The sequence below is a fragment of the Mizuhopecten yessoensis genome, unplaced genomic scaffold (genome assembly GCF_002113885.1).
Source record: "Mizuhopecten yessoensis strain PY_sf001 unplaced genomic scaffold, ASM211388v2 scaffold5229, whole genome shotgun sequence".
In the NCBI taxonomy this organism is placed as follows: Eukaryota; Metazoa; Mollusca; class Bivalvia; order Pectinida; family Pectinidae; genus Mizuhopecten; species Mizuhopecten yessoensis.
Window position 1 is genome coordinate 2,061,053 of NW_018405944.1, and position 16,461 is coordinate 2,077,513.

Here is a 16,461-nt window from a genome sequence, read left to right on the forward strand (position 1 = left end):
CATGTTATACCTCATATGAGCTTGTGTCTCCCAGAACTCCATTATGTTCCTTCAATATTTACCAGAGTTATTGCCCTTGATTTCTGTAGACAGTACATTTCGTTACTGAAATGGCTAATTATCTCGGAAATGGTAGGCATTTTGTATACACATATACATTGGAATGTTATAGGCATTAACGAAAGCTTCTCTTCCGACAAACTTCTGAGGTCATGGGGCAAATGTCACAAATCAATTACGTTACTGAAATGGCTAAATATCTCTGAAACGGTAGGCAAATGCAATCTATTCTACTGACAACTTCCGGGGTCGTTGGGTCAGATGTCACTAGGTCACAAATAAATTACGTTACTGAAATGGCTAAATATCTCGATCGGAAACGGTAGGTATTTTGAATACCCATATACATTAGAGTATCGTAGCCAATTATACAAGCTATATTGTGACAAACTTCCAAGGCCATGGGGTCAAAGGTCAAAGATCACAGATGCATTATGTTACTGAAATGGCTAACTAACTATCGCAGAAATGGTAGGTATTTTGTATACACATACATTGGAGTATATGTAGCAAAATTACGAGGTCATTGAGTCAAAGGTCACAGTAATGGTGTTTGTCTTTTCCATCGGTCTGTGATACGACATCTGAGGTTAGACTTTTTCATGACCCTTGATCTTTTAGCCCCTACACGGACAAATAGCAGGCGGAATGCGGGGGTATAAGTTAGCCCATAGGCGACAGTTCAAGTTTCATATAGAACTTTAAGTGTGAAAGAAGTAAAAGAGCTACACTCATCGCTAGTATTCAGAAAGGGTGCCTTACTATGACACATATCACATCCTCTGTGAGATACCTCAAGATCAAATGGATAAAAAGATTATATGAGATTAAAGTGTTCGTAGGAAAGTACTTTTCAAAGACATATAACCAATCAGTTTAGACATGTTGTATGGACTAGATAAAGTAAAACTTAAAGAAACAGTATAACACACGAAAAACAGCTTTGGATGAATGTATATCATGTTATGCCCTATCGGATAAAGAAGTTGAATCTATCGGAATTACAAAAGGAACCTACACCATTAAAAGAACCTTTTTTTTTTTTTTTTTTTTTTTNNTTTTTTGTAATTTTCTTTTTATTCAAGATTTTTTTGCAATATATGGTATATTTACATTCAAACAATTCATATTATATATTCAGACCTCACACGACTCATATATACTTTTACTTACATCAGTTGATATATTAGACACAAGTACATGTAATGGTACCTATGTACACATATATTGCCTTTATGAGAACAGAGAGAGAGAGAATAGAAAAGAAGAAGAAGGAAAAAAATAGCAATGAAAAACGGAGAAAGTCAACAGAAAGAAGAAGAAAAAGGAGAAACTAGTTTTTGCACTGCAGCTCAATAATAAACAAACTTTATGTTTAGAATAAGATTATAAGATAATCTTCTGTATTAATTGTAAGTAAGGTGCTTTCGGCTTTAAACTGCAAGTAAATACAGCCATATAAAGGTGGCTGAGAATTGAGGGTAATACTCAGGACAAAATATATTTATATCATAAAAGAGATTAACTTTAATAAGTTCAGACAGAAACATCAACTTAAATTCACAAAAAAGGGACAAAAAATATATATTTGGAGTTCAGGCAATATTCAATACAGGTATGGTAAAAGGGACATAACTACCAAAAAAAAAAGTCCTTGTGAAAATGTGCATCAGTGTATTTTTAAAATATAAAATGAGAATTATACTGTGGGAGGAGATGTATTGTATCTGCTGACTTGATGATATTAAATTATTTAATTTTGACTTATAATTCCAGGAGGTGGTTCCATTTTTTCCATTCTCTTTCCAGTTTTCTTACAAAATTATCCCCCTTGCAACATGCTATATATTTTTGTACAGAATGATGGTCTTTTATGCTGTTAATTAAAGCATTTACTGACAAATTGTTTTGAAGGCATCTTGTTTTATAAATATAGTGTTTGATCAAAATTAAAATTTCATTATCTAGTCTGTTGCCTATTCCTGACTGTGACACTTCCGAAAAGGAAGGATTCCTTATTAAAAGAAAATGGGATAACTAAAGCTTCTAGTAATGTTTCAAAACTGTATAGGAAGTTTTGTACAATGGCACACTCCCATAATGTATGAATTATTGTTTCCCTATCTAGATTACAAAAAACATATAAAGGATTATTAGAGAGGCCGGCTTTGCATAGATATATATTTGTTGTCAAATATGATGAAATATATCTTGGTAAAAGTATCATTAGTTTCGTATTTTCTGTGAGTGTAATACATGCTTGAAACGCTCATTTGTGTGATACATAATGAATATTGTATTAAAAACCTCATCAGATGTCATTTTGAACGAACGGTAAAAAAAAACAAGTCCACGTCGATTTTTAACAACAAACTAAAAGAGTTTATTTGCATGGAAAATACCGACTAGTACATCATTTTTTCCGGAACAGCTGCTATGAAATGACAAATTTTACACACTAAATTGGAACTTAAACAAGAGTACCACATTTCAAATTTTATAACTTTATAACCCATCACCCATGACCGTGAAAGGAAACTGTTTGATGTAGTTTAATAGGAATGACAAATGCCTAGACATATGCTAATTATATTCTGTCTGTCGACCTACGAAATATATATATATATATATACATTCTTGTTGTTTAAAACCACAAACCAGTTTTATATGTGCAATCGAACTCGGACGAGATGAGGATTTTGTTATTCTGTTTCCCCACTTTAAACCATAATGGGTTATCTAATTATACACAGAGAAAATAAACCCATAAACACATTAGAACACTAAGCATTCGCTTGTCTTGGCATGCATGTTTAAAATGCAGGTTCCAGATATCGATATTTTGTTCAATTTGGACTCGTTAAATTTGCTCGAAATCAATCCTGCAGGTCAACTTTGAAGATTTCAATCTTTTGTGTGTGAAAGCAACATTTGTCACATAGACACATTAAATACAGGTATAGGTAAGACATATATATATAATGTAAGCTTGACAGATTGTATTTCTTTATTACTTAGAGTCTCGCTGGTTTAAAGAAGGTATAGATAATGTAATATGTTTACTTTCCGTCCTGCCGTTTCATAATAAAATATGTATGAATGAGATATTGGAATAAAATACTTGAAAGCGTATTGTGGGTTGTCAAACGAGATTTAATTATATCTATATATATATAGGGAAGTCGCAGAAACTCTTGTCTTTTATTTTTCTTATTTATATACAATGTAATGTAAATAATACTTATTATGACAATGTAATGTATATATATATATATATATATATATATATTCAAGCTCATTTCAAGGTTAGACATCTGATATACAAGAATGTTGCGGTGACACAGATAGGCGCATACGTGCTATAAACAGTGACATACATTGTAATGATCGGATGACTTGTCAGGTACGTCTACCGTGGTTATCTGTTGTAAGCGAAATACCCATGTAATATGTGACGTCAACAGTAAACAAGCAGACAGGTATATTTGTATACAGGTAATACCAGGTTACCTGATTGACTGCAACAAGACTGTCAGGTACGTATATACGTTAGATTGCCTCTCTAAGAAAACTTGGCAAGTTTGTGGGTGTGTACAGTTAATTCTTTAGACGATAACACATTTTACGGTATATTTTAAACGACTACGCCTTGGCTAGTCTACCATGACTTTTTGGAGATAAACTAAATAATTAACTTCCTGGTACCAGGGCAGCGATAGCAACGTGCAGATCCTTTTTACTCGACTAGTTATTAATACACACACATATATATGTATTTACCCTTGTTTGTTTGTTTGATTTTACGTACTCTTTCAATTAGTTCGGTTAGACAGAGGACGGCTGAGACAACTAAAATCGTAAATGAGTCTCTATTTATTGTATATATTAGCTTTGCAAAACGAAAATAGAAGGATTGAGTTTACCGAGGCTCTGCCTAACGTCGGGTCGCCTGAGTTTCATATTCTCATACGAAGATGAAACGAATTTAAGATACACAGTTTTTATCATGGCTGTTGTATCCAGAGCGAAGTTCCAATGTTGTGCGATGTCTTTCCGACTTCACAATGTAATAACAAATTACAGATATATGCACTCGTTACATACCACGATTGTCATGAAACCAGTAGTGTTTTTCTGGCTACGATTTTCATCGTAGGAATCAATATACTATAACCGGAACCTGATCGGCCTTTATTTCTGGACTAGTCCTTTTTTATGGCATTTGGTGTGAAAACATATTCAAAATAAGTCCTGAACATGGTCGAAATGACTGCCATATCAGGTATTTTGTACTTTTACATACAGCTGTGTCTAATATTATTTATTATGTATATAATAGCCATATGGTGCAGTCTTTGGCTTTCTGCACCGACAAAGTAATTAGTACAGAAGCCTCATTATATTGTATTTAATTTCTAGTGACTATGCTAGACTGCTATCTTTTTATTTGTATCTATTACAAAGTACATAGGTGTAAAGATACACTTATATCTGCGACGTCTTTAAATAATTATTCAATGGCGGCAGGGAGCTGGACCTCGATCGACCTTCCGATGTTTCATCGCAGTTACAATGTAAATTCTTTTCAGATCAATTTTGACTTCGAAATTTGATATTGTGTGTTGACCCTGTCTATCTTTTGAAAATTTCATCGTGTAATTTAATGTAATAAGTCCTACCAAGCCTCCTTAATCATGTATGCATATATATATAATTAAGTACTTCTTGTCGTACGAACCTTATATAAAAAATCTACCACTCGATCAGAAGATCATACCAGTAAAACAATATTCATAAATTATGACGATTTGTGCGTTTTGTAACTACGGTAATCTGCTTGTTCCGTAAATAATCTAGATGATAACAATTCAATCATCATCATCATCATATCATCATCATCATCATCATCATCATCATTGTCGTCGTTATCGTCGTCGTCGACGACGTCATCATCACACATGTATTAATTCATAAAAGCCCCAGCACATATGAGTTAAATTGGAAATCAAAAATATTCCAAAACTTCCGGGTAACAAACTAGAACTCGGTCGATACCTTCGGTAGTAACGTAAATATTCACAATACAGATAACAAAGGAGTATGTACATTCCTTTCATTTTTTTTTATCAGAGCCATAAAATGATAATCTAATTGCGTATACATTTTGATACAGGTTAAAAACATTCATTCCGTATCTGTTTTCCTTCATTACGTTGTCTCCTTCGATGCACAAGATCAACTAAATATCTCCAAAGTACTATGTATATGTATTTATCAAATGTACACCACTCAATGTATCCTACTTTCAGATATATTACACTAGTACAACAACAGACGTATGTAAATACTTACTTTTCCACCAGCGTTACCCCTTTTCAGCCATTTTTATAATTTGCAGCTTGACTGTTACACAATGCATCAAACTTATGAAGAAACTTCAAAAAATGAACATGCAGTTTTGTCAAAAGGAGACCGTTTGTGATTTTGGTCCCCCCATTTTTCCCCCTCATATCTCGGAATGGTCTCCAAGCTGACCTTAATTTCATGTCATATCATGACGGCATGACCCCAAGGTATGCACCAAAAGGCCCGAATTGGCACCCATCCTTTTTATGGATATCTCATCGGTGTAAGATGTTATCACTTGAAATCGATTCTGTTTTTTTAACTTGTCATTGTGTGTTGATGTTGTGGTTTTAAAGATTGGTATCTTCCTCGGACAAGATTTATTACCAATTCTGCGCAGGTACCTGACTCACTGGATATATCGTGCCAGGCAATTCAAAGATAATAGGATAAGAAGATGATTCTATATCATAAACACCTGCTTGCTATATAACAAAGTTAGTGTAAAACCAAATAATCAATAGACGCATTTAAATTCATATGTAGTATCTATAACTTATAAATGAATAATATACCTACATTAGTTGCTGATCAGAGACGTTCGAGATAACCCTAACGACAGAGACAACCCTAACAACAGAGACAACCCTAACCACAGAGACAACACTAACAACAGGGACAACCCTAACAACAGAGATAACCCTAACAACAAAGACAACCCTAACCACAGAGACAACACTAACAACAGAGACAACCCTAACAACAGAGACAACCCTAACCACAGAGACAACACTAACAACAGAGATAACCCTAACAACAGAGACAACCCTAACAACAGAGATAACCCTAACAACAGAGACAACATTAACAACAGAGACAACCCTAACAACAGAGACAACCCTAACAACAAAGACAACCATAACAACAGAGATAACCCTAACAACAGAGACAACCCTAACAACAGAGAAAACCCTAACAACAGAGACAACCCTAACAACACAGATAACCCTTACAATAGAGACAACCCTAACAACAGAGACAACCGTAACAACAGAGACAACCCTAACGACAGAGACAACCCTAACAACAGAGATAAAATAACAACAGAGACAACCCTAACAACAGAGACAACCCTAACAACAGAGATAACCATAACAACAGAGACAACCCTTACAACAGAGACAACTCTAACAACAGAGACAACCCTAACAACAGAGAAAACCCTAACAACAGAGATAACCATAACAACAGAGACAACCATAACAACAGAGACAACCCTAACAACAGAGATAAAATAACAACAGAGACAACCCTAACAACAGAGACAACCCTAACTACAGAGATAAAATAACAACAGAGACAACCCTAACTACAGAGACAACCTTAACAAAAGAGACAACCCTAACAACAGAGACAACACTAACAACAGAGACAACCCTAACAACAGAGACAACCCTAACAACAGAGACAACACTAACAACAGAGATAACCCTAACAACAGAGACAACCCTAACAACAGAGATAACCCTAACAACAGAGACAACATTAACAACAGAGACAACCCTAACAACAGAGACAACCCTAACAACAAAGACAACCATAACAACAGAGATAACCCTAACAACAGAGACAACCCTAACAACAGAGAAAACCCTAACAACAGAGACAACCCTAACAACACAGATAACCCTTACAACAGAGACAACCCTAACAACAGAGACAACGCTAACAACAGAGACAACCCTAACAACAGAGACAACCCTAACAACAGAGATAACCCTAACAACAGAGACAACCCTTAAAACAGAGACAACCATAACAACAGAGACAACTCTAACAACAGAGACAACCCTAACAACAGAGAAAACCCTAACAACAGAGAAACCCTAACAACAGAGACAACATTAACAACAGAGACAACCCTAACAACAGAGACAACCCTAACAACAGAGATAACCCTAACAACAGAGACAACCCTATAAACAGAGACAACCATAACAACAGAGACAACACTCTCAACAGAGACAATCCTAACAACAGAGACAACCCTAACAACAGAGACAACCGTAACACCAGAGACAACCCTAACAACAGAGATAACCCTAACAACAGAGATAACCATAACAACAGAGACAACCCTTACAACAGAGACAACTCTAAGAACAGAGACAACCCTAACAACGGAGATAACCATAACAACAGAGACAACACTCGCAACAGAGACAATCCTAACAACAGAGACAACCCTCACAATAGAGACAACCCTAACAACAGAGATAACCCTAACAACAGAGACAACACTAACAACAGAGATAACCCTAACAACAGAGATAACCATAACAACAGAGACAACCCTCTCAACAGAGCCAATCCTAACAACAGAGCCAACCCTAACAACAGAGATAACCACAACAACAGAGACAACCATAACAGCAGAGACAACCTTAACGACAGAGACAACCCTAACAACAGAGCCAACCCTAACAACAGAGATAACCTTTACAACAACGGAGACAACCCTAACTACAGAGACAACCTTAACAGCAGAGACAACCTTAACAACAGAGACAACCCCAACAACAGAGACAACCCTAACCATAGAGACAACCCTAACAACAGAGAAAACCCTAACAACAGAGATAACCTTTACAACAGAGGCAACCCTAACTACAGAGATAAAATAACAACAGAGACAACCCTAACCATAGAGACAACCCTAACAACAGAGATAACCCTAACAACAGAGATAACCTTTACAACAGAGGCAACCCTAACTACAGAGATAAAATAACAACAGAGACAACACTAACAACAGAGACAACCCTGACTACAGAGACAACCTTAACAACAGAGACAATCCTACAACAGAGATAACCATAACAACAGAGACAACCATAACAGCAGAGACAACCTTAACGACAGAGACAACCCTAACAACAGAGACAACCATAACAACAGAGACAACCATAACAACAGAAACAACCCTCCCAACAGAAACAACCTTAACAACAGAGACAATCCTACAACAGAGATAACCATAACAACAGAGACAACCATAACAACAGAAACAACCCTAACAACAGAGACAACCCTAACAACAAAGACAACCCTAACGACAGAGACAACCCTAACAACAGAGATAAAATAACAACAGAGACAACACTAACAACAGAGACAACCCTAACAACAGAGATAACCATAACAACAGAGACAACCATAACAACAGAAACACCCCTCTCAACAGAGACAACCTTAACAACAGAGACAATCCTAACAACAGAGATAACCATAACAACAGAGACAACCATAACAACAGAGACAACCATAACAACAGAGACAACCATAACAACAGAGACAACCATAACAACAGAGACAACCCTAACAACAAAGACAACCCTAACAACAGAGACAACCCTAACCATAGAGACAACCCTAACAACAGAGATAACCATAACAACAGAGATAACCTTTACAACAGAGATAACCCTAACAACAGAGACAACCCTAACAACAGAAACAACACTAACAAGTGTGATAACCATAACAACAGAGATAAACCTAACAACAGAGACAACCCTAACAACAGAAACAACCCTAACAACAGAGACAACCCTTACAATTGTAATAACCATAACAACAGAGATAACCCGAATAAAGAAGAAAACTTTGCAAAAATAACCCTAACAAGTGTGATAACCTTAACAAAAGAGATAAGCGAACCGAAGAAATAACCCTAAAAAAAACCAGAAAAATATAAACAAATGAAACAACGTTCACAACAGTGATAATAAAAGAAATAACAAAAAATATGTAATTGTAAAAACGAAGATAACAAAAAGAGAACACTAACAAAGGAGATAACCCTAACAATCGACTTTAAAATATATGATACAGGTTCAAACACGTATTTTCATTAAGGTTCCTGTCTGATAAATTTGTTGCTGTGTTATGACCACTATTCCAGATAATTTAGAGAATATGTTTTCTGTGGTTTAGTATATTGAGCGCAGGTATCTTGTGTGCAACATGCATGGTTACAATTTATTTTGTGTATCTTCATTGTCCAGTTTTTCGTCGGGGGACGTCCTGAATTAGACGCATGGCGTCACTCTATTGTTATATCTAACAAAGACGGCAACTTACATAATAATATTGTTGGTTAATTGGTACGCTATCTAAACATTAACAATATATACTTATTATTGCATTCATAACGTCAGTATCGCTTTTTTACTCATATATCGGGTAAAGAAGAGAATAACAGCGAGTCAAACATCTTGTAGGTAAGGTACATCCTCGATCATGACATACACGAAACAGATTAATTATATGAGTCCCACTATATTATCTGTTTCGGATAAATAACAAAAGATATATCCTACTCGATATAGTTACAATGAGTAAAAGAGAGTACACATTATATGAGACCAATCTTCACATTCTATTGCCCGGTTTATCCCCGAGTTGTAACAGGAAAATCTCCTTGTACTTTATTTAAACATTTTCCCCTATTGACAGCTATAAAAAAAGTGTAAATATATTTTTATTCGTTTGTTTGGCTAGTGTAAACTTATCTTATCGTCAATATATTAAAACAAAGAGTTCAGGCAAACACTACATGTGTATCACACCCTATCAAAGCTGTTTGCGGATGGCACTATATTAGACGGTGTAAATATTCTAGTCGTAAAGAGGAGCTCGTAGAAACCCAATATGATTAACATCATCTGTTACATGGCTCCGTTAACTTCGTACTATATAGTAGCTGGCAGTAGATGGGGACATGTACTGTAGATAAGGACCCGGGCAGTAGATAGGGACATGGGCAGTAGTAAGGGGAACGGATAGTAGTTAGGGACATGACTGTAGATAAGGACATGGGCAGTAGTAAGGGACATGGGCAGTAGTAAGGAGAACGGCCAGTAGTTAGGGACATGGACTGTAGATAAGGACACGGGCAGTAGATAGGGACATGGGCAGTAGTTAGGGACATGGACTGTAGATAAGAACACGGGCAGTAGTAAGGAGAATGGACAGTAACTAGGGACATGGACTGCTGATAAGGACATGGGCAGTAGTTAGGGACATGGACTGTAGATAAGGACATGGGCAGTAGTTAGGGACATGGACTGTAGATAAGGCCACGTGCAGTAGAAAGGAGAATGGACAGTAATTAGGGACATGGTCTGTAGATAAGGACACGGGCAGTAGTAAGGAGAATGGACAGTATTTAGGGACATGGACTGTAGATAAGGACATGGGCAGTTGAAAAAGCAAAATCTATACGGCCTGTTAACTATGTTAACAAATATGTAATATTCCACAAAATTGTAATTCAAACTGGAAATTGATAAAACTAGGGTAGAATTAGAACAAAATGAAAATGTACATACTTGGAAAATTACATCCTGAATAAAAGCATGTGTTCTTCTTCATCACCTTTTTAATCTTGATCAAGTCATTTTACATTTACAGGGTGTATATAGGGGCGCATAAACCGGTAACAGAAATGGCCAGTAATGTATATAGCAGGGACGATGACGAGGAAGATCATTACGTCAATTTAAAAAGTGTGGTTGATAGAGTTATATACGACACGCCCGCGTAAGTAAATACATTTTAAATCTGCACTAGTTTGTGAAACACAAATACAGAAATTGATTTGCTTAAATTTAGCACTGGTCTAACATAATAGACTGCTAGCATTGCATTTAATCCCAGTTCAGTCTCTCCGAATACTGATTCAGCCGTGAAAGCGCAACGAACAATGGGATAATATTGAGGTTAATACTTTCACAACAGTGATAATGAAAATAAAGGAAATTACAAAAAGATGTAAAATTCTAAAAAGGAAGATAACAAAAAAGGGAACGCTTACAAAAATAAAACTCTGAGATAACCCCCTAAAAAAAGATTACCTTTTCCAAAAATGAAAATCTTAACAAAAGAGATAATGATAACAAAGAAAGTAACCGGACGAGACGGATAACCCGAACAAAGGAGATAACCCTAACATAGGAGATAACCCTAACATAGGAGATAACCCTATCAAAGGAGATAACCCTAACAAAGATGATAACCCTAACAAATCATATAACCCTAACGAAGGAGATAACCCTAACAAATAAGATAACCCTTACATAGGAGATAACCCTAATGAAGGAGATAACCCTAACGAAGGAGATAACCCTAACAAATCAGATAACCCTAAACAAAGGAGATAACCCTAACACAGGGAATAACCCTAACAAAGGAGATAACCCTAACAAAATAGATAACCCCACCAAAGGAGCAAACCCTAACACAGGAGAAAACCCTAACAAAGGAGATAACATAAACAAAGGAGATAACACTAAAAAGGAAATAGCCCTAACAAAGGAAACAACCCTAACAACGGAGATAACACTAACAAAGGATATAACCCTAACAAATCAGATAACCCTAACAAAGGAGATAACCCAAACGAAGGAGATAACACTAGAAAATAAGATTACTCTATAACAAATAAGATAACCCTAACGAAGGAGATAACCCTAACAAAGGAGATAACCCTAACAAAGGAGATAACCCTAATAAAGGAGATTACCCTAACAAAGGAGATAACCCTATCAAAGGAGATAACCCCAACATAGGAGATAACCCTAACATAGGAGATAACCCTTACAAAGGAGATAACCCTAACAAATCAGATAACCCTAACGGAGGAGATAACCCTAAAAAAAGAGATAACCCTAACAAATGAGATAACCCTAACAAAGATGATAACCCTTACAAATCAGATAACCCTAACGAAGGAGATAACCCTAAAAAAGGAGATAACCCTAACAAATCAGATAACCCCAAACAAAGGAGACAACCCTAACATAGGAGAAAACCCTAACAAAGGAGATAACATAAACAAAGGAGATAACCCTAACAATCGACTTTAAAATATATGATACAGGTTCAAACACGTATTTTCATTAAGGTTCCTGTCTGATAAATTTGTTGCTGTGTTATGACCACTATTCCAAATAATTAAGAGAATATGTTTTCTGTGGTTTAGCATATTGAGCGCAGGTATCTTGTGTGCAACATGCATGGTAACATTTTTTTTGTGTATCTTCATTGTCCAGTTTTTCGTTGGGGGACGTTCTCATTTAGACGCATGACGTCACTCTATTGTTATATCTAACAAAGACGGCAACTGACATAATTATATTTTTGTTGATTGGTACGCTATCTATATATTGTTAATGTTTAGATAGCGTAGCGTCAGTATCGATTTTTTACTAATATAACGAGTAAAGAAGTGAATAAAAGAGAGTCAGGTAAGATGCATCAAGGATTGTATAACTAGGTCAAATCGTCAATAAAGCAGCAGATGAATAATATGAGCCGTAATATTTTATCTGTTTCGTATAAGTAACAATCGATTTATCCTACTTGATCAATTTTTTTCGATGAGTTAAAGAGAGTAAACATTATATGAGACCAATATTCACTTTAGATATCAGTTTATCCCCGAGTTGACACAGGAAAACCTCCTTGTACTTTATGTGAATATTCTCCCCTATTCACAGCTATAAAAAAGTGCAAATGTAGTTTTACTCGTTTGTGTGGCTAGTGTAAACTTATCTTATTGTCAATATTTTAAAACAAAGAGTTAAGGCAAACACTGCATGTGTATCACACCCTATCAAAGCTGTTTGCGGATGGCATTATATTAGACGGTGTAAATATTCTAGTCGTAAAGAGGAGCTCGTAGAAACCCAATCTGATTAACATCATCTGTTACATGGCTCCGTTAATACGTACTATATAGTAGCTGGCAGTAGATGGGGACATGTACTGTAGATAAGGACACGGGCAGTAGATAGGGACATGGGCAGTAGTAAGGAGAACGGATAGTAGTTAGGGACATGGACTGTAGATAATTATAAGGACACGGGCAGTAGTAAGGAGAACGGACAGTCATTATGGACATGGACTGTAGATAAGGGCACGGGCAATAGTTAGGGACATGGACTGTAGATAAGGACACGGACAGTAACTAGCGACATGGACTGTAGATAGGGACATGGGCAGTAGTAAGGAGAACGGACAGTAATTATTGACATGGACTGTAGATAAGGGCACGGGCAATAGTTAGGGACATGGATTGTAGATAAGGACACGGGCAGTAGTAGGGAGAATGGACAGTAACTAGGGAGTTCGACTGTAGATAATGACACGGGTAATAGCAAGGAGAATGGACAGTAATTAGTGACATGGGCAGTAGTTATGGACATGGACTGTAGATAAGGACATGGGCAGTATTTAGGGACATGGACTCAAGATAAGGACATGGACAGTAGTAAGGAGAATGGACAGTAATTAGGGACATGGACTGTAATAAGGACACGGGCAGTAGTAAGGAGAATGGGTTGTAGTTAGGGACATGGACTGTAGATAAGGACATGGGCAGTAGTAAGGAGAATGGATAGTAATTAGGGAAGAACGGACAGTAATTATTGACATGGACTGTAGATAAGGGCACGGGCAATAGTTAGGGACATGGATTGTAGATAAGGACGCGGGCAGTAGTAAGGAGAATGGACAGTAACTAGTGACATGGGCAGTAGTTATGGACATGGACTGTAGATAAGGGCATGGACTGTAGATAAGGACATGGGCAGTATTTAGGGACATGGACTCAAGATAAGGACATGGACAGTAGTAAGGAGAATGGGCAGTAATTAGGGACATGGACTGTAGATAAGGATATGGGCAGTAGTTAAGGATTTGGACTGTAGATAAGGACACGGGCAGTAGTTAGGGACATGGACTGTCGATAAGGACACGGGCAGTAGAAAGTAGAGTGGACATTAATTAGGGGCATGGACTGTAGATAAGGACACGGACAATAGCAAGGAGAACGGACAGTAATTAGGGACATGGACTGTAGATAAGGACATGGGCAGTAGTAAGGAGAATGGATAGTAATTAGGGAAGAACGGACAGTAATTATTGACATGGACTGTAGATAAGGGCACGGGCAATAGTTAGGGACATGGATTGTAGATAAGGACACGGGCAGTAGAAAGGAGAATGGGCAGTAGTTAGGGACATGTGCTGTTATAAGGACACGGGCAGTAGTAAGGAGAATGGACAGTAAATAGGGACATGGACTTTAGATAAGGACATGGGCAGTAGTAAGGAGAATGGACAGTCATTAGGGACATGGACTGTAATAAGGACACGGGCAATAAGGTCACGGGCAATAGTTAGGGACATGGACTGTAGATAATGACACGGACAGTAACTAGCGACATGGACTGTAGATAGGGACATGGGCAGTAGTAAGGAGAACGGACAGTAATTATTGACATGGACTGTAGATAAGGGCACGGGCAATAGTTAGGGACATGGATTGTAGATAAGGACACGGGCAGTAGAAAGGAGAATGGGCAGTAGTTAGGGACATGTACTGTTATAAGGACACGGGCAGTAGTAAGGAGAATGGACAGTAATAATGGACATGGACTGTTGGATAGTAGTAAGGAGAATGGACAGTAATTAGGGGCATGGACTGTAATAAGGACACGGGCAGTAGTAAGGAAAATGGACAGTAATTAGGGACAAGGACTGCAGATAAGGACATGGGCAGTAGTAAGGAGAATGCACAGTAATTAAGGACATGGACTGTAGATAAGGACATGGGCAGTATTTAGGGACATGGACTCTAGATAAGGACATGGACAGTAGTAAGGAGAATGGGCAGTAATTAGGGACATGGACTGTAATAAGGACAAGGGCAGTAGTAAGGAGAATGGACAGTAATTAGGTGAATGGACTGCAGATAAGGACACGGGCAGTAGTAAGGAGAATGGGATGTAGTTAGGGACATGGACTGTAGATAAGGACATGGGCAGTATTTAGGGACATGGACTCTAGATAAGGGCATGGACAGTAGTAAGGAGAATGGACAGTAATTAGGTGCATGGACTGCAGATAAGGACACGGGCAGTAGTTAGGAGAATGGACAGTAATAATGGACATGGACTGTAAGAAGGACACGGGCAGTATTTAGGGACATGGACTCAAGATAAGGACATGGACAGTAGTAAGGAGAATGGGCAGTAATTAGGGACATGGACTGTAGATAAGGATATGGGCAGTAGTTAAGGATTTGGACTGTAGATAAGGACACGGGCAGTAGTTAGGGACATGGACTGTCGATAAGGACACGGGCAGTAGAAAGTAGGATGGACATTAATTAGGGGCATGGACTGTAGATAAGGACACGGACAATAGTAAGGAGAACGGACAGTAATTAGGGACATGGACTGCTGATAAGGACATGGACAGTATTTAGGGACATGGACTCTAGATAAGGACACGGACAATAGTAAGGAGAACGGACAGTAATTAGGGACATGGACTGTAGATAAGGACATGGGCAGTAGTAAGGAGAATGGATAGTAATTAGGGAAGAACGGACAGTAATTATTGACATGGACTGTAGATAAGGGCACGGGCAATAGTTAGGGACATGGATTGTAGATAAGGACACGGGCAGTAGAAAGGAGAATGGGCAGTAGTTAGGGACATGTACTGTTATAAGGACACGGGCAGTAGTAAGGAGAATGGACAGTAATTAGTAAGGAGAATGGGTTGTAGTTAGGGACATGGACTGTAGATAGGGACATGGGCAGTAGTAAGGAGAATGGACAGTAATTAGGAACATGGACTGTAGATAAGGACATGGGCAGTAGTACGGAGAATGGACAGAAATTAGGGACATGGACTGTAATAAGGACACGGGCAGCAGTAAGGAGAATGGACAGTAATTAGGGACATGGACAGCAGATAAGGACACGGGCAGTAGTAAGGAGAATGGACAGTAATAATGGACATGGACTGTAAGAAGGACACGGGCAGTAGTAAGGAGAATTGACAGTAATTAGGGACATGGACTGCAGATAAGGACATGGGCAGTAGTAAGGAGAATGGACAGTAATTAGGGACATGGACTGTAATAAGGACACGGGCAGTAGTAAGGAGAATGGACAGTAATTAGGGACATGGACTGTA

At 37.7% G+C, this 16,461-nt stretch overlaps 2 protein-coding genes across 4 annotated transcripts in view; both read left to right on the plus strand.

Annotated features, from left to right (window-relative positions):
• Positions 1–3,451: 3,451 nt before the first annotated feature.
• LOC110450507 (GATA zinc finger domain-containing protein 14-like) lies at positions 3,452–8,197 on the plus strand. Its single transcript, XM_021498058.1, has 4 exons — positions 3,452–3,463; positions 5,991–6,450; positions 6,784–7,130; positions 7,286–8,197. Exons 1-4 carry the CDS (start codon positions 3,452–3,454, stop codon positions 8,195–8,197), a joined length of 1,731 nt encoding a protein of 576 aa, XP_021353733.1.
• Positions 3,493–16,461, plus strand: part of LOC110450461 (heat shock 70 kDa protein 12A-like) — a 23,587-nt gene continuing 10,618 nt past the window's right edge. For all 3 annotated transcript variants that reach the window (XM_021498004.1, XM_021498003.1, XM_021498002.1), the window contains exons 1-2: positions 3,493–3,596; positions 10,882–11,010. In XM_021498004.1, the coding sequence (XP_021353679.1) occupies positions 10,916–11,010 (95 nt within the window). In that variant the 5' untranslated portion in view covers positions 3,493–3,596; positions 10,882–10,915. The remainder of the gene's footprint in view (positions 3,597–10,881; positions 11,011–16,461) is intronic.

Coding starts and splice junctions, on each gene's coding strand:
- LOC110450507 (XM_021498058.1), top strand. Junction 6,451..6,783: donor CCCTAACAACAGAGACAACC/GTAACAACAGAG, acceptor CTAACTACAGAG/ACAACCTTAACAAAAGAGAC. Junction 7,131..7,285: donor ACCCTAACAACAGAGACAAC/GCTAACAACAGA, acceptor CCCTAACAACAG/AGAAACCCTAACAACAGAGA.